Source organism: Papilio xuthus, unplaced genomic scaffold (assembly GCF_000836235.2).
Source record: "Papilio xuthus unplaced genomic scaffold, Pxut_1.1 DF827714.1, whole genome shotgun sequence".
In the NCBI taxonomy this organism is placed as follows: Eukaryota; Metazoa; Arthropoda; class Insecta; order Lepidoptera; family Papilionidae; genus Papilio; species Papilio xuthus.
In genome coordinates, this window is record NW_013530935.1 from 1,549,347 (window position 1) to 1,572,838 (window position 23,492).

Below are 23,492 nucleotides of genomic sequence, written 5' to 3' on the forward strand. Positions count from 1 at the left end.
AGAACGTCGGAAGTACATATGTAAATCGGAAATAGAAAAACACACATGGCACATGGTACATGGCGAGATTCGAACCCAGGACCTGCAGATTGCAAGTCAAGTGCTTGACCACTGAGCCACCGACGCTCCATCAATGTTATTGTAGATGATTAATTAGATATTAATTTAAAAAAAAAAACAAATATAAAATATAACAATTTATTAATAATTTGTATAATGGCAAGTGGAGGTTTTCTTAAACTAATTTGAACTTGAACAGGCAAGTGTTTATAATAAACAATAATATTTATTTCATTTATTATATACATAAATAAAAACCATCTTAACTAAGATAAATTCGGTTTAAAATGGCACTTGTGACATAGTGGACAAAGAAGTCTTTATTAAAATAAATAATAATAAAACATTGGGTAAATATATACTGAAATTCAGATATTTTGTATATAACTTTATACTGATAATAATTATTTGAATTATACAGTAAAATTATTTTCATAAGAAACAAAATCAAAACTTTCGTGAGACATTATACTAAACTGATATATAAACACGGCTAAACACTCATGTATATAATAATAATACCAGTACCACTCATCCTGATGAAAGGCTTGACGATGCGCTCGAAACTAGTCGGTGCCGCCACCGGACGTATATAAGTGAGTGTTTAGCCGTGTTTATATATCAGTTTAAACAAAATCAAGGGATTAATTTCTATCGAAAACTTTTAATACTCTGTCAACATGTAAGTATTCGAACGTACTCTTAGAATGAAATATTTATGTTAAAAATTTTAATATATTCCAATAGTAGATATATATAAATCATTTAAAACTTATTAGTGGAGTTATTTGCGTAAGAATTTTAAAACTTCAAGCTTTCAAATAATTCTGGTACCGGTAGGCTCTAAAACATTGTATGCCATTCGCAACACCTAAAGCGAAGTTACATATAGACAATGAATAATTAACAGGTCTAATAACTAGACAATAACGAGTCCAGATAAGGCCTGTAGCAGATAGTGTTGCCGATTGTGTGGTTGAGACCTTATCTAATGGACGTCTGTAATCATCTACAGATGCCGCAACGAGCGCCTGAAAAATAAAAAAAATTGTAATATTTGTTTATGTAATTCAGATATCAGACGTTTTATCAACAGATCGTCTAGGCTTTATTTATGTTTTATCTTTACCTTGAAAAGTAATCGCAATGTTCAAATAAATCAAATTCTGTTCAAATAAGTCTCGGAGATAAGTAAAAAAATGCAAAGATTATAAAGATTTTACAACTTCTTAAATTTTGTGGCCAGCATCTCAATTAATTTTATGAAAAAAAAGTAGTTGGTCATAGATAATAAAAGTTTTTTTTATCTGTAATTTTGGATTTTGGAACTTAATCATACGTCTGATATCTGATTTATCGTAAATAATCTATAAGTTAAATGCACTACAAAAAGCAATATACCTTTAAAAACACACATCAAGCTTTATTATACAGGTTATAAAAATTTAAAATTAAGTACTAATATTAAAAAATATATTATATTAGTATATTACCTACTTCTAACTACTGGTAAAATACACTACTATATAGCACAAAAAAATGCAATATAAGTAAAAAAATTAGCTAAATAAATAACCACAAGTTATTCCCTTATTTCTGTTAGAATTTAAATAACAAAACCAATATATTCAGAACATAATACAAGACACCAAACAATACATAGATTTACTCTGTAGAGATGTTGAGACGTGAGTTGTATGATCTTCCATACATCTCATTTTCCATGCAATGTTAATTCAAAAGAATATATTAGTTACGTAGCATTGCATTCAAAAAGCCATAAAATACACGTCATGCATGCATTGATATGCAATAATTACCTTATTTGTTGAACTTGAATGCCTTTTCATTACCATAGATAATAGATTTTTTAATTATAAATAATATATGAAAAATTATAAGACGAAAGATGGATAGCGAGAAGATGAAAAAAAAAAGAAAGATAGGAATATGTGATAAAAATAGATTCGTATATTATTTTTAAACTATCAAAAGGCGTACATACAAAAATAGACAATATAATTTAACAATATTACTTTAATTTTTCTAACATGATTTACAATACCCGTGATAACGTGAACAGTGTTGTCTATACACCCAACATAGTAACCTGCATTTGATTTGGCACACCGCAATCAAGACTACTCTTCCGCTAAATGTGCCAACTCTAGTAATACTATACTAGATGCTGGTTATTTTTTTAATCCGGTAAAACAAGAAAATTAAACAGCCAGTGTCAACAAAAGTGGCTGATTTATTTTTCTTTTACATCACAGATTAAAAATGTCAAAGTGTAAGTTAAATCATTTAAAATATTTAAACATACTGTATCACAGACATGTTATTTGAAACGTAACACTTATAAAGAAAAGAGCACCATTATAACATTTAACGATTTTTGTAACATTACTGATAAGTATCGAAATGTGCAATATTTTTAAACTTTTTTGTTCTGATACTATAAATTGTGTCGTTCGAATAATTATCTAGTCGTAAAACTAATAAATTATCTATTTATTTCATCTACATTATCTATGTGCAGTAGCACACAGACAGTTGATACCCAGTAATCTAAACCACAATCCGAAAATATTCAGACAAACTATTCCTTTTTGTGTATAGATTGGTGTCTATAAGCTCTTCCAATTTGGTAAAGGCTAGTTATCGCCACAAATACATTAACCGCAAACAGGCTGTAGTTTTTTGGTGTTATAACAAGTGAATAACGCGACCAAATAATTCCTGTCGCCGCTAGGGATGCGGACTGGGGTATGGACAATGTCTCGACAGGTCGAGTTAGGTCACCCAAACCTGCTATCACCAAGCCCTGGAAGGATGAATATGTTGTCAGGATGTTATCCACAGCACCTGGATCGATGGAAACTTGTTGAACTCATGCTGCGATGAAATGGAAATGACAAATTTTCCGTTATACTCTGCATTTGCTTTCTACATTTGTAATGTCCTTCATGTAATATCATTTAATATAATAAATATTGAGAAACAATCCTAGTAAGTGTGGGTGTATGTAATTTTCATTGAAATAAATTCAAATGAATGAAAATTTCACAGTAGACTGGATGAATGGATTAGATTTGATTAATACCTAAATAAAAACAATTATTCTTGGATATATATTAATCAAATATTGATTCCATATCACAAAAATAAACTTGGTGCTGTTAAGAATTTTTAATATCAATACATATTTGTTACGTTGTATTCTAACAACGTAGATAACTTATCATTGCCCTTAGACAAGGTCTAAATAAATATAGGCTGACCTTGAAATGTCTAATATATTGACATACATACCCATTTAAATGCTGGAGCCCAAAAGAATATGGTTTTGGGACCTAAAGGAAAATACTTCATGTTATAAAAATATCTAAGAAATCATATAACGAGAAGAATTGTTAAAATTCTTACCAGCTTCGTGTTCCCATAGCGGACGAAGTTTATTTGGGACAAATTTGTCTGTAGCCGATATCAAAGCTCTATATACCTTCGACATTGTCACTCTATATTGTTGTAAATTTTTATATTCAAATATCAGGAATGGTATCAGTAACCTTACAACTAAAATGTAATAGAAGTCATTAAAATAAAAATTTGAATTGCCACTTGTTGGCAGTGGCACAATTCAATTTGTCAAAGTTTTTCTGTCATTTTGATTTGTCTCATGTTAATATGTCAATGTCATTATTAAGTTTAAAATCTAAAATACGACAATCAGATTAAGATCTCGATTTCAAAAGATAATATTAAAGTTTTGTGCATTCATAGCAGATTGACCCGATGTTAAATAACAATAAAATATGTGTGATTAGTTTTGTTAGGGTTATGCCTAGTCTGTTTTTGGCACTTGGCAATACTCCGTTTGCTTTAACTGCACAGAGCAACATCAAATAGTCAAATCAGAAGCGTGAATTTTATAATCTTTGCTTTGGCGTGAACCATGTAAGGTGTCAATAAAGTTCTAACTTAATAATTTTCTTTGTTTATGTTTCTTTTTATTCTTATAAGTAAAACTTTACTTAGTTTCTCCTTTCAGTTTCATTAATGTATTGTGTAGTGTTGTGAATATGGGTACCAGCACAATGGGGAGTGATTTACATTCTGATAAGCAGGACAAACTTTTGAAGTTGCAAGCTCGAAAGAAAGAATTGGAGCAAATGCTTTTATCAAAAAATGAAGAATTGTACAAATTATGTGTTCAAGAAGTTCAATTAACGGGTGTTATGCCACCGGAAGCACCTCTAAGTCCTGAAGTGCCACAAAGAGAACGTTTGGGTAGCGTTCGTAGTGCAGAAAGGTCCACAGACGGTACAGACGTTCAAGATGGATCGGATACCTCATCACGACGCATCAGAACTGGGCCGACAGATCGTATACTTGAGTGTGATCCAAATGTTCGTAAAAATGTGTGTCATAGGTTATCAACCCCATCAATATCGGGCATGTCTAAAAGCTCGCATCCTCGACAATTGCGTCGTCCTGAAACTAGTTGTTCGAATTTCTTTCCGTCGCCACCGCAAGAGCGGAATCCTGAAACATTTTCCATACACACTTCACACACCTATCCTGCGTTAGCAGGCCGCCATGACTCAGGCCCGTCTGAAAATATACAGAATGAGTTACAGCAGGGCCCCATCTACAGACATCATACTATGACAACTGAGTATACAAATCGTATGTATTATAATAATCCTATGGAGGGTCACAATGCCACAAGATTACGAGAGACACACTTCAGTTCAAGTCATCCAGATATCACCACACACTACACTCATGGCACGATTGCACCTCAACCGGTTCCCCAGCAGAATGGTGTACGAAATACACCATTACTTTATCAATATGCATCCCACTTGAAGGCTCAAAGTCAACATTTAGGTGCATTAGCATACCAGCATCAAATGCAAATGCAATCGAAAAGACGTAACGATGGTGTGCGCCGGAACACATTACAAAGGACGCAAACATATCACCTTACGTCACATAGTGACTACAATCAACATTTAGAAAACATGTCCGATGCATACAGACCACCAGGCCCTGTGTATCAGCACAGATCTCAACATGATATGCAGGAACAGCCAGCTGAAAGAATGCACCCTGTCGAACGATTGGTTACTGTACCAAATTCTCTACCATTACGAGAACGTAATGTTATAAGAAATCCGATTCACATGCAACTGCAAGTATCTACAGATGATTACGGTTTCGAAGATCGAAAACATTACCCTGATGCTTTAAGTCCCGTCAGCCAAATGTCTGGCTACTCTCAAGGTAACTTTGATTCTGTAAGTATGAACAAATTTTCACCACTTTCTCAAGCCGATGGTAAAGTAAAAGAAAAACAATGGTACGAGACATCTCTGGATTCACCAACAAAACCTGAAATGCCACTTTTAAAGAAGACTTCTAGTTTGAAACGCACACCTAGTCTTGGTAATTCACAGCCATACGAAGTAATGATTGCATCAGGTAGGCATTCAGCGATGCAGAGTCCTCACTTGATTCCGCATAGTCCTCCAGTCTTATCCCCTAGTGCGGTCTCCTTGGAGTCACCGAAAAACATGACTGTTATAGAACAGGGTAAATGTATACCATATAGAGAGGAAACGAAGCCATTTGAAATGTCCGATTTCTATAAATATTCCACGAAATTCAGGCAAGCGAATGCTCAAAAGGCGCCTGCTACTCCGGCACCTAATATGAACGTAGCTTACAATAAAATGCCAGTGGATATGCCACAGTATAGCCAAGAACATTGGCATGGACAAATTAATTAAATTATGATTCACTAACAATTATTTATATTAAATGTTTAACAAATATTTTTATTAGATATATAAACAAAAATTCTTTGAATAGGTACTTATATAGATTATAAATCAGATCTCTAGTTTTACATTTAGATAGGTTGCAAGAAGGAGGTTAAAGTGTGTCAATTAAATTTTACAATAGAAAAATGATTTTTATATATCAACATGTATCTTTTAGACCTGTGATAGTGTAAAAACATTTCAGTTGAATTGAAAAACTTGAAATATTTATTAAAATGTCTGTTTACAATAAATTAACGAACTTTGTCATAGTTATAAAAAAGTTCCTTAATGAACTAATGTTTTGGCTTCGGAAACCTGATGATATTTATAATAATGAATTAACTTTAGAATTCAAAGGGGAAATAAATAAACCCATGCAAGAAATAAAAGTTATCTAATGAGTTGTAACTTATCGGGTCAATTATATGTTATTTTAACACCCAGTATAAATTTAGATTTAAAAAATGCTTTACAATAGCGTTTTAGCCTTTTTTGTGTATTAATTATTTTGCCTGAATTTACGTTATAAGTTTTTTCCTAATAAAAGTACAATGCTTTATGTCCCACCGTTTAAAAATCTTTGTCAAAAGTGTCTATAAACATTCGCCATTTTATGAAATTTTGCCCAGTGATTTGCCATTTTGCCTCAATTATTTATCAATCAAAATATAAGTTAAAAAATATCTAAATATATACTATAAGACTGTTGTCTTTTATAAATGTAATATGGATTCCAGTAGGTATTCCAAGAATCAGTACATAGAAACAGTATGCTATTTGTGTTTACATGACCAATGGTCATAAAAGTGCCAACATTAAATTGTATTGTTCAATTTAACGGTGTTAAATTACGCAATCTAAGTACATACTTAACACGTAATTTTTCATATATTTATTTGATACCCATGCAATTGATGCATATTTGAAACCAATGAACTTATAAAAAATACATAAAACATATTGCAGTATACCTGCAAGTAAAGGTTATTATAATATAATATTGTCTTGTGCTTATTAGACAATTTTGACAAAGTTCTCTTAATTTAACTATTATTATGCATTTACTTGCTGTGATTAGTTGACCTTAATTGCCACAAAATCAATTAACCCTTTTTATGTGTGTATGTTATATGTAAAGAAAATGAAATAATTGCCTTATAATTCTTGTCTGTATAAAATAAAATACTCATCCCATGGCCCATCAGTATGGGCAGAATTAGATTAAATTTTATGCTTTTTGGTTACGGGTATTGCCATTAAAAAAAATCATTTATTTTATGGATTTTTTCGGACCTTCTTCGTCCAGCTTTTAGTTTAATATCTTTGCTTAAATCCCAAATACATATTTTTATAGTTTATTTTATAATTATTTATCTTACTGTTTTTTCCGTTTCCCATACGCTATTTAACAATATTATTGTATATACGCCAAGGCTTATTCTGTCATACTGTTTCTCCATTTGTGCCTTTTAAGGACTGTTCAAAATCGTAATCACTTGTGTGTAGAAAATTTACGATTCTAACCTAAAACTTAAAGTTTGTAAACAAATTATTAGCACTGGCTGTAAATAAATAAAAAAATATTATCGAAAATGTTGCATAATAGTGTTTTGAGGTTATATTATGTTGGTACCAGGAAATATTCTATAATAGAATTTACGAAGTCTAACTCAAAAGTTGTTGGAAATATTTTGTTTACAAACTTTACCTTACAGGTTATACTACTACAAATATTTGATAACTTATCAGACTGTTGTAATTTACCTTTATAGTTGTAACTTAATTTTAACTTGCCAAGCAATTCTAAGCCTTAAAGTTAATGTGTTTAACGTCCAGTAGATAACGACAGATAGATTTAGTGGGCTTGAAGTCAGGGAAAAGGTATAGGCAGATTTATAAATTTTTCAATATACATATCGTTTAAATCGGTCAATTAATTTCATAATGTTTGATGGAGGGGGCCGTTCAAAATGTATATTCCCTTGACTTTAAATCGGAGATTAGAAATATGTTAACTTGTGTTTTTAGCGTTTGTATTGATGGAAATAAATCATTAGATTAGTTAGCAATTGAAAGTTGTAATTGTATTGCAAAATTAATGCGGTATTGAATATTTTTATATGTTCTTTTTAAATAGGTGCGTAAGGCACAGTTTTATGTCATACTAATAAAGTTTGATAGTTATATTGTGTTTTAATTTCCTAACCTGTATATTCCTTAAGTATCTCAATTGCATTTTTTCGATAACGAGTTACGAGGCTATAACTTTTTTTGTATTTTTATACAATAGTCACTAGATGTCATTGACCTTGGAAATATTTGAGGCAAAGCCAATTCACTTGACCGTGTGCTAAATAATTATAATATCACAGATGGTTTCGAACACACAGATCCAGAACAGCCACGACAACAGATTTTAATAAGTTATTTTTGCATTTGGAATATGCTTTTTTTTAACAAATACTTTTTTACGCTACGGTTTTTAAGCCAGCATTATATGAACCTTGGTTTATCGGTATATTAATTGAAATAATACGTATTGAAGAGAAAACAATGTATTTATAAAATATAAGCATGTAAATTAGTAATGGTGATTTAAATAAATATTTAAAATAAATAGGAATAGATTTAAACATTTTGATGTTTTTGAGATTTTCGCAGTTTTTGAAGACGTTCGTACAGAGATCTCTTGCCGGGAGTAAATCCGCCGTTTAGATAGTCGTCATCGCTGCCTGAAAAACATAAATGTCATGAGTCTTTTGTATAATTAAAAAGATAAGGTCTTATTTTGCTTTAAAATAATCTAGCATGTTTGTGGTGTTGACTTCATTACTATAGTTCCTATAAAATTAGTACAGTGTGATGCAAACTTTATGTTCAGAACACAGTTCACTGTATCTAGGTATGTTAAGGAATCCTGACCAGGACAACACTTATGGTCACACTTTACTCAGACAGATAGGAATTCTTTGAGAATGAAGTCCAAGGAATGTATTCTAAACGCTTACCAGAACCTCCAAGAGGTCCATTAATACATCCCTCGTCCCACATATTAATGCAGCGTTTGCCTGGATTGAATCCACCGTTAAGATAGTCATCATCGCCTCCTGTAAAAAAAATTAAGTAATAATAAATAAAATTTGACTGACAGGAGTAAAATCGTTTAGGCTACAGGTCAAAAGCACTTGAACATTAACCGCTCGTTAACGTGGTTCTTGACTAAATACATCTTCAAAAATATTCTGTTATCTGTATTTATCAATTTTCAAAGATATTGTGATTGATGGCGCGTTTAAATAGTTACAATTTAATTGATTTTTTATGTTTGAAAATTATTTTTGTGGCAATATGCCGTAATTTTGAATAATTACCAGATCCAGGCAATTGTCCATTGATGCAGCCTTCATCCCACATATTAACGCATCTTTGTGAACCTGAAATAAGTAGAAATTAAAAGAAAATCGTGACAGAAAATTATAGAAGAAATTACAAATTCGTGAATTATTTTTTTTGGCTTACTTTTTTAAAACCGAAAATAACCTAAAAATGAAACTCACCGTATATCTGTGGTTTGTCCATCCACGCATTGCATCCAGCCAGGAACATACAGAAAATGACTGCTAACTTCATTTTTTATATATCAATATTTAGTAGGGTCTTAATTCAGAATGATGTTACTCGAATATTGTCGATTCTTTTATAACGAAAACTGAAGTTGTTATATTAAGCTGTATATCGAATTTATTTGCCCACTCGAGATATGAAGTTCATTAATTTGAACGGGACAATATTGCTGATATATTAAATCCTATTGATAATGCCCACTTATATATTAAAGTTTATTAGAAAGTATTGCTACTGGTATTAATAGAAGACAATAAATTAAAAAATAACCTTAACTACCTATAACTTGTATTTACAAACCGTAGATTTCTAAGGACAAAATCTTTGTATAAACCATATCGTCATCCCTGTCATTATCTTTGACAAATCAGAGATAGCATTACGTTTTAAATGGAGATTATTGTCTCAGAAACCCACCGTTAGTAAAGGACTGAGGATTTGTTACAGATTAACCTTCAGTTTCTGAGACTAAAATATGTATAAAGATAATATGGTCCTTGTCATTATCTTGGATAAAGTAGAGATAAAAATATGTTTTAAACGAGTATTTCGGTCTCAGAAAACCACAGTTAGTGGTTCTTAATAAGCCACTAATAATTAAAGTTTGCTAGCGCCAAAATCCAAACTTTCCATGCCATGTTGTTCTCTAACATTCATGCCGGAGCCTTGGGCCTTAGAGAACATGGCTATGTATTCCCTACTTCGAGACACTCAAAGTCTTAGAACTTTGTAATAAGTAAAAGTTGCGGCTGGGTTCTTATCAGAGAACCCGCGACTTAGCTCTACCACTGGAGATTTTAAAGACCTTTCTTCATAGGATCATTTCTAATAAAGTTCTTCGCGAGACCAACAGGATTTCAGTCGGCGCTAACTGACGAGATTTATCTATCTTTACCTCCAGAAGTAAAGCGATTAAAGTAAGAATGTTCTTGAAGTCAAATGTCAACGGAAAAATTTAGAGATCTCTAACCACAAACGTTAAGAATAGTATGGTATTACGTAAATTCTAGATAACATTTTATCTGTTTAATAATAAGCCTACGTATCGTATGTCAAGTGAGTCTACAACTTAAACAATGCTTCTCTCGCTATTGTGTACTTTAATAACGTATTTCTTTGTAATGAACATCAGATAATGTTACCATAGAGTTATAAATGAATTTTAAATGCAAATTTTCGACCAGTATTTTTTATTCGTTATCTTGACTGATTCTGGCACTAACCTTTCGCTTTCCCCCCAATAATACTCATCTAAAAAGTAGCGTTTTGTTTATGCCTAACTAGTTATCATAAAATTGCGTTTATAGTACGAGATTTTTATGGCAAAATAGCTGTCGCCTAGGACTTCGTCCGCACGGAATTAAAAACAATGCAATTAGACTATGCTTTACATCCATATACCAAATTTCATCGAGATCCGTTCAGCCGTTCTGTAGATACCTTCAAACAAACATCCATCTAAACATTCGCATTTATAATATTAGTAAGTTTGACTATTGTCAATCGTAGTTAACCTTTACATATAAATTAGAAAGAAATGACTCGTCGTCCTAAGGGAATCATTAGCATATTACATAAACAACTCTGTGGTTGAATTGATAATGCGTTAAGTCAGTTCAAGGTCATTTTCATCTGATCTTAACGTTGTTTAGTCGAGATGTCATGTGGTACACAGTACAGACATGTTACGATACTAAATAATAAAAAATATATTAAAAAGTTACTAAAATAAGAAACTTTTACTGGAAAGTAAATTTATTTTAAAATTTTTAAAATATTTTTTTTAAGTTGTGAAAATAACCTAAACGGAAGTGTTGGTTCATCGAAAAGATTGTACGAATGATTTTAGATAAATAGAAATCTCTGTATTCTTCTGGACGCTTAAAAATGGTGCATTTAATAACTTTAATTGTTCTTTCTATTAGTTTGTGTATTACACTTTGTGATGCGTTTAAAATCTTGGTGGTGTTCCCGTTCCCTGCGGGCAGTCATTGTAACCTCGGTGATGGATACGTCAGGCATTTGCTTAAAGCTGGTCATGAGGTAATTACTAGTATTATAATCATAGATATATACATAGATTAACTGTTGACCGCGACTCCGTCCTAGCGGAATGAAAAAAACATAATTAGTAGCCTATGTATTCTTCCAAACTATGCTCCATATGTATGGCAAATTTCATCGAGATCCATTAAGCGGTTCTGGAGATACAATTAAACAAACATACATCCATCTAAACGCATTTATAATATTAGTAAGATATTCGTCTAGGAACCTATAGACATAGTGTACCTATAGGTTGTTCTAACATAACCTTAAAAAGAGCTTCGCGCTTTCAAGTTTTTCTAAATATCGACTCGATTCTATCTATTCTAATTTTTAATAATACAGCCATTTTAATGTGTCTATAATAGTACTAGGCTACTGTAGTTAATTAAATTAGCTCTAGAGTCCTTTTAAATTGGTTGCTTTACAATAGTAGATATTTAAATCTTTATCTTAATTATTTTAAAATTAAATAAACACTTTTTTATAAGATTATTATACTTATATATTTTTTGTATTTTAGGTGACCTACATCACACCATTTCCTAAGAAAAATTCGAACCAGAATCTTCGACAGATAAACGTTGCGGACAATATTTATGCTGTGAATGGTGGGTAGTTTATAAAATTATGCTGACGTTACGTTTCCTAACGTAGTACATTTTTAACTAAAATTAATAACGTTAAATAATAATAGAAACTATTGGTCGCAGCGTAATGTTATAAAGCCTAAAGCCTTTCTCCATAAATGTACTATCCAACAAAAAAAGAATTTTGGAAATCGGACCAGTAGTTTCCGAGATTAGCGCGTTTAAACAAACTCTTCCGCTTTATAATATTAGTATAGATTGAAAGAGTGGCAACCTTATTGGCGGCTGCCGTCTAAATCGACACTCAAACGACAACAAGGTCTCAATTTCTGTACAGGCCAAGCATTAAACGTACAAGCTTTAATGAAGCATGAAGTGGAAATGGATCAGGATCTGCTCTTCCACATGACAGTGAACGTGACAAAGAAGACATTTGAGAACGCAGCAGTACAGAAACTACCTAATGACCCATCTGAACACTTTGACGTGGTGATAGCTGAGTGGATGTTCAACGAAATATATAGCGGGTTATAAATTAATCTTTAATATAAAATATAATTCTAACCTCAAATTGAGCTTTAAATTAAAATAATAAATCATATCTTAAAATGTTTTGTTCAGTTGGTTCTAAAAACTACTTGAAATGTAAAATAACTTTGATTACCCTTTTCATTTTACCTTTTTGTCTTGTAGTTTTTTTTTAATATAAGTTAGTACTAGCCATGACTCGCGACTCCGTCCGCGAAGAATTAAAACGTTAATAAGTAACCTGTGTGTTCTTCTAGGTTGTGTTCTACATCTGTGCCAAATTTCATCAAGATCAATTGAGCCGTTCTGGAGATACCAAACAAACATCCATATTAACTTTCGCATTTATAATATTAGCAATATTACATTTACCGTGGGTTTCTGACACGGAAATCTTTGACAAAACACTGGTGATTTTGGATTCAGAAACCAACGCTAACCCAGAGTCTATAATTGCAGTGTTGCGGCTGTGTTCAACTGTCCTTTAATCTGGTCGTTCCCCTACGAGCCAAACTTCGTGGGCCTGAGTTTGATAGACGAGGCGAGTAATCCCGCGTATTCAGCCAACATACAGTTTAGTGATATACCACCGTTCACCTTCACTCAGCGTGTCTTCGCGCTATGGTTTCAAATAATGCATCGAGTGAAATATTTTCTGTAAGTACATGACATTTTATGGGAACTATTATAGAACTTATTGTAAATTAGCTGTTGCCCGCGTATTTATCCGCGCAATTTAAAAAAAAAAACTTAATTAGTCTACGTGTTATTTCGGACTATGTTCTATACCTATGCCAAATTCGGCAAGAACCATGTAGCCGTCCTAGAGATATCTTCAAACAAACATCCATCCAACGTAACACTCGCCTTTATAGTATTAATAAGATTAGCGTTGGTCGTCAGCGACTGCGAACACGCGGAGGTGAAAAATAATTTCATAAGTTTTTGCACATGTTCTACAATTAATCAATTTCGTAATTATTAGTAGAGCCGTTCTGAGGATACCTTTACTAAATAAAGCCATATACACACCTTAAGTTTTAACTGTACATTTCGATTGAATAAAAAATCTTTCTATCCAGATTCTACGAAAAGATCGATACCGATGTATACGAAAATATCTTCAAGACTATTGTCGAGAAGCGGGGTGGACATTTACAGCCATACAATGAGTTTAAATACTCCGCTGCTATGATCCTTGGCAACTCCCACGTGTCCCTTGGGCAGGCGATTAGACTGCCACAGAACTATGTACCCATCGCCGGCTACCATATTGATGACGTCACACCATTGCCGGAGGTATAGAGTTAAGATAGGATAGAGCTGTCATGAACAGTTGTATTGAACATGTTGTCTCTGTCTTATCAAACAGAATGTAAGGGATGACTATATAATCAATAAGAATACTGCGTCCGCGCGGAATTAAAGATACATAAGTGTATGTGTTCTTCCAGACTATGTTCTATATGTATACCAAATAGCATCGAGGTCCGTTTAGCCATCCATCCATCTAAACACTCGCATTTATATTAGTAAAATATGTCTTTGGCTTCCGTAATGGAAGGTCTGACGAATTTATTTGTCAAATAAAGTGTTTGGCGTTTCACAATCTCCAAATATGCTGTTAAAGGCAAACTTTTTTGACAGAAAGTATTTTCTCAGTTAATTTATTATTTAGTTAATTATCCAGTACTTTACGTAAATTAAATTTATTTCAAAACAACGTCATAAGATTCTTAAAATTCCTTGTCATTAGGATTTAAAATTTATAATGGACAACGCGAAGAATGGAGTTATATACTTCAGTTTAGGATCGAATTTGAAGAGTAAGGATTTACCTACTAATATTAAAAAGAATTTGTTGAAAACGTTTGCTGAATTAAAACAAACTGTTATATGGAAATTCGAAGAGGCATTGCCGGACTTACCAACGAACGTACACATTTTGCAATGGGCACCGCAAACAAGTATTTTGGGTAAGTTCCATAAAATATCGATAAAACATTTGTTACTTTAACATTTATATGTCCCCACTGAGAGGCTCGGACCCTAAGTTAGGAGTGACTAGGCCATAGTTAATGTTGGCTCAGTGCGGGTTGACTTCACACATATCTTTGAATTACTTCTCAGATATGTGCAGCATCACGAAGTTTTCCTTCACCGTAAAAACGTTGGATAAATGTACATATATAAATCGAAAATCATATTGTATGGCGAAATATATAAATATAAAAAAGCTTGATGCTTAATTTTTTAAATTAATTTATTAGTGTTGCCTAACTTATCCTTAATCATGCTTTAAATATCTAAAAGAAAAACCTAATTGTTAACGTGTATTAAAATAATTTTGGGCCGATTTCTCGGATTGAATATTGATTTTATTAATCAATAATGGTTTTTAATTATCCCCAGCTCATCCTAGCTGCATTCTATTCATAACTCACGGAGGTCTACTCTCGACTACTGAGGCAGTACATTTCGGAGTACCATCTATCGGAATTCCAGTATTCTTTGATCAAAACTTCAACGTAGACCAAGCTGTGAGACGTGGAATCACTCTCAAAGTGATGCTTTCAGAGAATTGTCATATACATCTTAAGAATGCGATACAAGAAATGCTTGAAAATCCTAAGTAAGTATAAAAAGGTTCAGCCTTACGACCAACGTAAAGCTTTGAAAACTGGTAATTTTAATCGATTTGGCTTACAATAGGGGTTCGTACACAAAGACATTTTTATCTGTCAACGTTAAAAACATTCGCTCGCAACTTATTTGTCAATATTGTCGTGAGAAAACATTTGCAATATTCAAGATGGCGGAGCAAATCTGACAGTTGACCTGTTGCTATGTCTGTGCTAACCGAATAGACGACTTGCGTCGACGATTCAACATTGTGGGCTCGGAGCGCGCAACGCGATTTCCGCGACACAACCATACAAGTTCCGACGATTTACGTTGCTTTGTATATGAAGGCCCGTTGATTCTATTTAGAAATACCAAGCTAATTTATTGGTGTGGCAATTTTTGTTTTCTTTTCGTTTTAAATTAATTTTATTTTATACAGATATCGTCAGAAAATGAAGGAGTTGTCATTTGTTTACCATCACCGTCCCGTACCACCTGGTAAGTTATTGGTACACTGGGTGGAGCACGTGGTACGTACCAATGGCGCACCTCACTACCGCTCCGTTGCATTGCTATTGCCCTGGTACCAGAAAATGTATTTAGATTTAATAGTGTTGGTACTTATAGTTATTTTTAGTACGATTTATTTGTTAAAATTGTGTATTGGTAAGAAAATTGAAAAGAAAAAGATGTTATAAGATATGTGAATTTTGTGTTGTATTTAGTAAAATGTTTTACGTATTATTTTAGTTCATAAATAAATCGTCCAAAAAACGTCTTTTATTTGCACCTGAATCTTATATGTAATATATATAACTACGTAATATTAATTAGAATATTATGAAAGGAGACTAAACCGGGTTTCCGAAGTGCTGTACTGTTCTTGATGTCAAAAAATCATCATACAATTTCTGATAATTTCTTTTGTGACAAAAGATTTTATAATATTGATATGTTTTTATCTTATTGCAAGTTATAAACTTAAAGATATGTCGCGTAATCATTTTTGATATCAAAGAATGATTTTTTTTTATAAATATCATGTATTAGTCGAAATGTGTTTGCAAAAAATGTTTGGCATTTGGGTGTTTGTTGCTATTTTTTCGAGTATAGAGGGGTACAAAGTTTTGGTTGTATTCCCTATCCCAGCAGGCAGTCATAGAAATCTAGGCGATGGATATGTTAGGAATTTATTGAAAGCCGGACACGAGGTATGAAATTTATCTAGTTATTTTTAATTTTCAATAAACTTTACGTCGTTTCAATTGAACGACAAGATTATTTAAACAAATAAACGTGTAATTATACAAATGGCGGCAATTATGTTATTTAATTTTCTCCAATTATTTTGTGTTAAATCGATACTAATATTATAAAGATTTGTTTGTTTGCATTGAATTCACTCCAAAACTAGTGAATCGATTTGAAAAGTTCTTTCTCTATTAAGAAGCTACATCTATTACTAGATGACGTTTTTATCCTGCTTGATAATAAAAAGTGACATTCTACGTACCTGTAATACAAAATTGTACAGGTGACTTACATAACACCGTTCCCGTACGAAAGTTCTGATCCGAATCTTCGTCTGATCACCACTGGAGATACTGTCAATGCTATAAGTGGTATGTTTTTATATTATATTTAATATATTATGGGAGTCACAGTCGGAGAATACTTTTTCAAATAAAACATAGTCTTCTTCAATTCATATATTTCTTTAGGAATTGTAAACAACAACTTTTTCAAAAACACCGCTGTTACATTGTCTTTACGATTACCCGAATGTCAGAAAAAAACATGGCCGTCATTCAGACGAGCAATTACAATACTTTTAATTTACGATAACGAAATACTGTCAGATTATTAACATGATAAGTTGAATACTTCTATTTTATAATGCAGAATCGAATATTTAAAAAATCTGTCGGATCGTAATACTAATGATTAATGTTTTTTTAAATAAACGACAGTGTTATTGACTTAAAGCATAGACTAACGTTTTAGGTTAAGGAATTACAGAATATATAAAATAACTAACAATATCTATTAACTTTAATCTGATGTTGACTGTAGTTCTGTACAATCCTTGTTAATCGTCCAAATTTTTCCCTTCTTAAATTCGTTCATCGAAATTCCATATCTTGTAGGTGGCCTTAACATACTGTGTTGCCTTTTTGCGTATTAGGACTCCTAATTAGATACCTTACTGATTAGTCAATCGATAACATTAGTTAAGATGTTTCGTCTTTTAAAACGTAATATTACAGGCTCATCACTAAACATAACAGCGTTGATGTTGCACGAAGTTGAAATGGATCAAGACCGTCACTTTCAACTGGCTATAAACATTACGAAGAATACTCTTAAGAACAAATCAGTCCAGAAATTACTCAACGATCCTTCCGAGTCGTTTGATGTTATTGTCGCGGAATGGATGTTCAACGATGTTTATTGCGGGTACTTTTAAATTTTATGATAGCTATTCTGGCTTCTTGAGTTGAACATGATATATCTGTATCGATTTATCATTTTATATTTTAACTATAAAGGCGTAAGTTCTGATATGTTTTGTTACTAATAACGTAAAAGTGTGCGTGTTATAGCTAGGCCAATTCTTATGTCAAGTGCTGACAAAATTATTCTACTTAAAAGGTGCCAAAATCCAATATATACTGTGCTTCAGTGTTTATTTACATTTACAGATTTTCAGCATTATTTCGATGTCCGTATATTTGGTCGTTTCCATACGAGACAAATTCAATCAGTCTTGGTTTACTTGGAGAGTTCTCTAATCCGGCGTATACGGCTAATATCGAAACTAGTGATGTACCACCGTTTGATTTCTGGCAACGGGTTTATTCTTTATGGTTTCGTATAACGAGCAGAGTACAACACTTATTGTAAGTACAACTATTTATACATATTTTATACACTTAATATCTTTTAACTGAGAAATAAAGGTTAAATCTACATTTAAAAAAGTATAATTGTGTCCAAATTGTCAAATAAATGTTCAATTACAGTAGAACGCTGATTATCTGAATTAATAGGGACCGGGGTCGATTCGGATACTCGGATATAGACAGATAATAAAGAAAAACGAACTGTCACTGTCATAGAATAAAGATTTTTGGGTTTAACAAACTCAGTTCCACAATAACGCTCACTTGAACATCGCGATCTGAGTTGCAACTCTATCAGGCCTTAACATAAATACAAAGTTTAAAATTCTTGGTTTAAATTTTTTAATTATTTAATCGGCGTTCTACTGTATTTTCATCCTTCATTTTTTTCTTAATTTTATAGTTTTTATGAAAATATAGAGAAGAATCTTTACGAAGAAATTTTTAGTCCAATCTTAAAGAAGCGTGGTATAACAACACTGCCTGAATATGATATATTGAGATATAACGCGTCTTTAATACTAGGCAATACAGACCCATCTATCGGTCAAGCTTTGGCATTACCCGAAAACTATATCCCTATTGCTGGATATCATATAGATGAAGTCAAACCACTACCTCAGGTATGTTACAGTCTGTTACAAATAGGATTAACTCAATATTAACGCAAAAATATTCTAACAAACTAGCTGTCGTCCGCGACTCCGTCTGCGCGGGAATAAAAACAGATGGCCGATTCTCAGACCTACTCAATATGCTCACAAAATTTCATGAAAATCGGTCAAGCCGTTTCGGAGGAGTATGGGAACGAAAATTGTGACACTAGAATTTTATATAAAAGATAAAAAAAATTTGTATCGGTCACAGTATCTTTTCGTTGTTTTATAGGTTTTTGATTTCTTTTTACTTTTAGGATTTAAAAGATATATTGGATGATGCAAAGCATGGAGTAATTTATTTTAGTTTAGGATCAAATTTAAAGAGTAAAGATTTTCCCGAAAAGATATTGCAAGATTTACTCAAATTATTTGGAGAATTACAACAGACAGTTATTTGGAAGTTTGAACAATCGTTGACAAACAAACCTGCAAACGTACATATTTTAAAATGGGCACCGCAACAAAGTATTCTTGGTAATAAAATCTTTATTAAAATAGTTACTTAATTTTACATTAATATTTAGGGCATTTTGAATATTGAATACAGTTTGAGTTTTTTAAATGAGAATTTTAAGTAAAATCTTTTATGTGTTACAAAAACATTGTCATCTCAGTTTTTTCAAAACAAAAGAGAGAGAGAGAGAGAGAGAGAATCTACTTCTTTACTTTCTTCTTCTGTCTTGACTTAGCCACCTTTTTGCGTACATATTGAAATATTTTTATTAGTAATTTAAATATACCAATTTATCTGTTTTTAATAGGATCAAATTATTTAAATATTGTTTCCTGCGACTCCTATGTATTCTTCCAAACTATGTCCTACATCTGTGCCAAATTTCATCAAGATCCGTTAAGCCGTTGCGGATATACCTTCAAACAAACATCCATCCATCTAAACATTCGCATTTGTAATATTAGTGTGAAGTGACATTTGCATCGTATTACTGATATTTAATTTTAATATCTTCCTAACCCTATGTTATCTTCCAGCTCATCCTAACTGCGTTTTATTTATTACACATGGAGGCATGTTGTCGGTTACCGAGGCAGTTCACTTTTCAGTACCATTTATCGGTTTACCAGTTTTCTACGACCAAAACTTTAATGTAGCAAAATCTGTTCAAAGAGGTTTTGCTTTAAAGGTTTCATTGAGTTTGAACTTGGCTGAAGACTTGAAAGACGCTGTTCAAGAAATTCTGAACAATAACACGTGAGTTAATAAAAACAGAATTCGGATCTTAACAAGATTAAAACGATTGTTTAGGTATTTCATTTGTAATTGCGTTTTTAGTTTAATTTGAAGTAAATGGTTGAAGATTATTGAGTTACTAGCTGTCGCCCCCGACTCCGTCCGCGCAGCATTAAAAAAAAATAATTTGTAGCCTCACATAGGCTACTAATTAAGTTCCTCCAGACTACCTTCTACATCTATGCCAAATTTCAACGAAATTCATGCAGCCGTTCTGGAGACACCATCAAACAAAATCTATCCATCCATCCAAACATTCGCATTTATCATATTAGTAAGATATCAAAAGGCGTAACGTAACGTATTCCTTTTTTTCTTTAATATTTTATAGATACCGTGAAGCAATGAAACAGACATCAATAACGTACCACAATCGAATGATACCACCTGGCGATGAATTGGTATACTGGGTAGAATACGTGGTACGTACCAATGGCGCGCCACACTATCGCTCCGCCGCACTTCTGTTGCCCTGGTACCAGAAAATGTATTTAGATTTTATTGCGACGGTTATTGTATGTGTTTGTTTGTTTATATATATGATAAAAACGTTGTGCATAAAATGTAAAGTACAAAAGATCAAGAGTTCGTAGACATCGCTGTTCCCACTGCCGAAACATTTGTATTAAAACATGTTGCCATCTCTTTCATTCTTTTCGATAAGACAGAGACAATGTTATTACCTTAAAATGTATTTTTTTACTATAAAAGGTTGTAAATGAGAAAACGGGCATTTGATTTCGCTAAAATAGCGAAGTAACCTGTACTTATGTATGTTCATTTACATATACGTTACCTACCTTTAATCAACGGAAGAAGAGACTCACAAAAACGTATTTCATCTTCCTATGCCTCCCCTCCTCTGTTCCATCTTCATAAGAAAAGGTTTGGAAGGGCAAATAAAAAAAAAACTTTTAAATGGCAGTCTTTATTTTACGACGTTAGCTTCAAAAAACAACATACAGTATATAAAACAATTTTCAAGTTCATAATAAAATATATTTAGAAATGTATTTCATAAGTAATTTAAATATAAAATATAACTAACAGATCACAAGAACATAAATATATACAAAACACTTAAAAGAAAAAAAATAAATCGGTGAGTTAGCAGAGAAAGCCTCTTAAATGAGTAATTTTTTATAACTTTACCACTCTGAAATAATTCTGAATCGATTCAAATGTTCAAGTCAGTGACTTGAATCGTTGAGTTGCAGAACATTGGTAGCTCACGGCTCAATGCGCTAACTATAGTAAGCGACCAGTTAGCTGACTCGTAAATCGTAGCATGAAACGCAAATCTATACTGATTTAAAATGAGCTGAGCTACGAGTCGGTTCACTGAGCATGTCATCAATTTTAGTTGAGTCACCCATGACTATTGCTGAATAAAGATTCGAATATAGCTGACATATGTAGGCATAAGTCAAACTAAATTATGACAGCACACTAGCGCCATCCTGTTAAAAAAGTGTCAAAAGACTTTTGTCGTACTGTCTTGTCAATTTATGTTTTTTTTTAAAATGAGATTTTGATTTTTAAGTTTGTGATATTACCTCAATTTGATCATTTTCAGAGAGGTAATATTCAAATTCTATATAAATATACAATGCAAAATAAACTCTAACTGCATAACTATAAGGCACATTATATCCGTATCACATCACCGGCAATTCGAAAAACTCATTAATTAAATATTCGTATCAATTTAATATAATTAAATTGTACTTTATATAAATAACTAACAGATATTAAATCTAGAATATACATTTGTGATTTTTTTTATTATTTTCAATGTAAAAAACACATACTATGAAATCTGTACTGACTGCAAAAAAAGTCTAGTTTTTTTTAATCTGTGCTGATATCAAAGTCAGCTTATTCAATGATATTTTCCAAAATATAAATTATATGATTACATATTGTATATAAATTCTATGTATATAGAAGTTAGAAAAAACACAACATAAACGTCTTCATCCTATTTATAAAAAGCATATAAAAATTCCAATCACACACACAGACTCAACATGAGTCAAATCTTATGTTGAAATATGTTCAACTATCTTAATATAACATATTATAGCATATTAAAAATATATATTTTCATTTATATGTACTTGGGAATTCTGATTACTAAATACTGGAAAATTAATAAAAAATCTATTATTTACATGGCACTTGTATTTGTTCTTGTTTATATTAATTATTATTATTTAAATTACATATAATATTATAAAAGTACGTATAAAATATTTTACAATCTTAGTTACGATGGCACAGGACGAATTAAAACTAAGATTTCTAACCTAAAAGCGACCAATCACATATCTTACAAGTTATGACGTCACAACAAAACAATTTTATACCAACCAATGAAAACCGACTAGATGGTCACTTATTTAATTTTAAACAACAAGACCGAAATAGATTTGCTAAAATAATCGATTTTTACTCAAATCAATTAATTCATAATTTTTTTCTAAAAAAAAAAAATTGACAGTTGTCAAATTGACAAGTGTCACAGTAGACAATATAATTGTCATATTTGTTATTATTCACTGGGTTCAGAGAATTGACTTTCCAAAAGGATCAGAATAAAATTAAAGTTCATATAAAGACCACTAAAAAGTCAAAGGTCAAATTTAAAATCTAATTTCCCGAATACGGAACCTATTTAATAGATTCCGATTAAACAGCTTTTGTTGCCATTTTAATCACATTTTGTCCCAATAAAAAGGTTAACCTTTTAACACCGATGTGAAATTCAATAGAACTTATCTTCTTCAATATCGAGGTTATTCTTGGGCTGGTTGGAATGTCGTCTTAATGTACCCGAGTCGTATTCATTGGCGATTGCTTTTGGATATAGTTTGGGTGTCGCGAGTCCTGTATTGTGGTTGTTGGCCGGTATGTTATTGCTTTTTGAGAGAAGCACGCTCGGTCCACTCATGCCGGTGAACGATGGTTGGCGTTTAGCTTTACGCGGCTGTGGGAAGGTTAAGTATACTAAGAAACATATTCATATTAACATAGATTTATAATCTAAATAAAAGAAATACTGTACTGTTTGCACTTTATCTGTTTTCTTGCTTAAATTGTCTTTTTATCTCACTTCTTCAAGAAAAAAATTTATTCCTAAGCATAGCTTCTTTGTATATAATATTGTTACTTATCGAATTATTTTTAAAATGCAAAATAAAATTAAGATATTTTTTATTATTTTTTTTTGTTATTTCTGGCAACCCTACAATGATGTAGTGACGTCATGTAGATACTTACAACGTCCTTGAGCGGTACAGTGACGTAACTGTTCTGTTTAGCGGTGATGTAATGAGGGCTGGAGGGCACCCGCCCCCGCGCCGCACCACCCC

The 23,492-nt window shown here is 32.1% G+C and overlaps 5 protein-coding genes and 1 pseudogene across 6 annotated transcripts; 3 read left to right on the top strand and 3 right to left on the bottom strand.

The window, feature by feature from the left end:
• Nucleotides 1-778: 778 nt before the first annotated feature.
• Nucleotides 779-3,741, bottom strand: LOC106116754 (mitochondrial pyruvate carrier 2-like). Of its 2 annotated transcripts, none has more exons than XM_013310745.1 (3): nucleotides 3,490-3,741; nucleotides 3,376-3,416; nucleotides 779-1,091 (listed from the first exon to the last, which is right to left on the bottom strand). In XM_013310745.1, exons 1-3 carry the CDS (start codon nucleotides 3,572-3,574, stop codon nucleotides 870-872), a joined length of 348 nt encoding a protein of 115 aa, XP_013166199.1. In that variant the 5' UTR covers nucleotides 3,575-3,741; the 3' UTR covers nucleotides 779-869.
• A 224-nt stretch (nucleotides 3,742-3,965) lies between these two features.
• On the top strand, nucleotides 3,966-6,288 carry sstn (stepping stone). Its single transcript, XM_013310743.1, has one exon. It carries the CDS (start codon nucleotides 4,146-4,148, stop codon nucleotides 5,856-5,858), a length of 1,713 nt encoding a protein of 570 aa, XP_013166197.1. The 5' UTR covers nucleotides 3,966-4,145; the 3' UTR covers nucleotides 5,859-6,288.
• Nucleotides 6,289-8,475: 2,187 nt separating this feature from the next.
• LOC106116775 (uncharacterized) lies at nucleotides 8,476-9,806 on the bottom strand. Its single transcript, XM_013310789.1, has 4 exons — nucleotides 9,452-9,806; nucleotides 9,266-9,328; nucleotides 8,903-9,001; nucleotides 8,476-8,626 (listed from the first exon to the last, which is right to left on the bottom strand). The coding sequence occupies exons 1-4, from the start codon at nucleotides 9,522-9,524 to the stop codon at nucleotides 8,523-8,525; spliced, it is 339 nt and encodes a 112-aa protein (XP_013166243.1). The 5' UTR covers nucleotides 9,525-9,806; the 3' UTR covers nucleotides 8,476-8,522.
• Nucleotides 9,807-11,234: 1,428 nt separating this feature from the next.
• Nucleotides 11,235-15,944, top strand: LOC106116497 (UDP-glucuronosyltransferase 2B15-like; annotated as a pseudogene).
• A 413-nt stretch (nucleotides 15,945-16,357) lies between these two features.
• On the top strand, nucleotides 16,358-20,899 carry LOC106116774 (UDP-glucuronosyltransferase 2B10-like). The gene is made up of 8 exons (XM_013310788.1): nucleotides 16,358-16,518; nucleotides 16,842-16,929; nucleotides 17,575-17,764; nucleotides 18,010-18,207; nucleotides 18,614-18,833; nucleotides 19,124-19,343; nucleotides 19,860-20,079; nucleotides 20,450-20,899. Exons 1-8 carry the CDS (start codon nucleotides 16,363-16,365, stop codon nucleotides 20,709-20,711), a joined length of 1,554 nt encoding a protein of 517 aa, XP_013166242.1. The 5' UTR covers nucleotides 16,358-16,362; the 3' UTR covers nucleotides 20,712-20,899.
• Nucleotides 20,900-22,618: 1,719 nt separating this feature from the next.
• LOC106116498 (uncharacterized) lies at nucleotides 22,619-23,490 on the bottom strand (the record flags this gene model as incomplete). The annotated part of the gene is made up of 2 exons (XM_013310367.1): nucleotides 22,619-23,107; nucleotides 23,401-23,490. Coding segments are annotated over 2 exons (312 nt in total), but the record flags the coding sequence as incomplete, so codon positions are not given.
• Nucleotides 23,491-23,492: the final 2 nt, after the last annotated feature.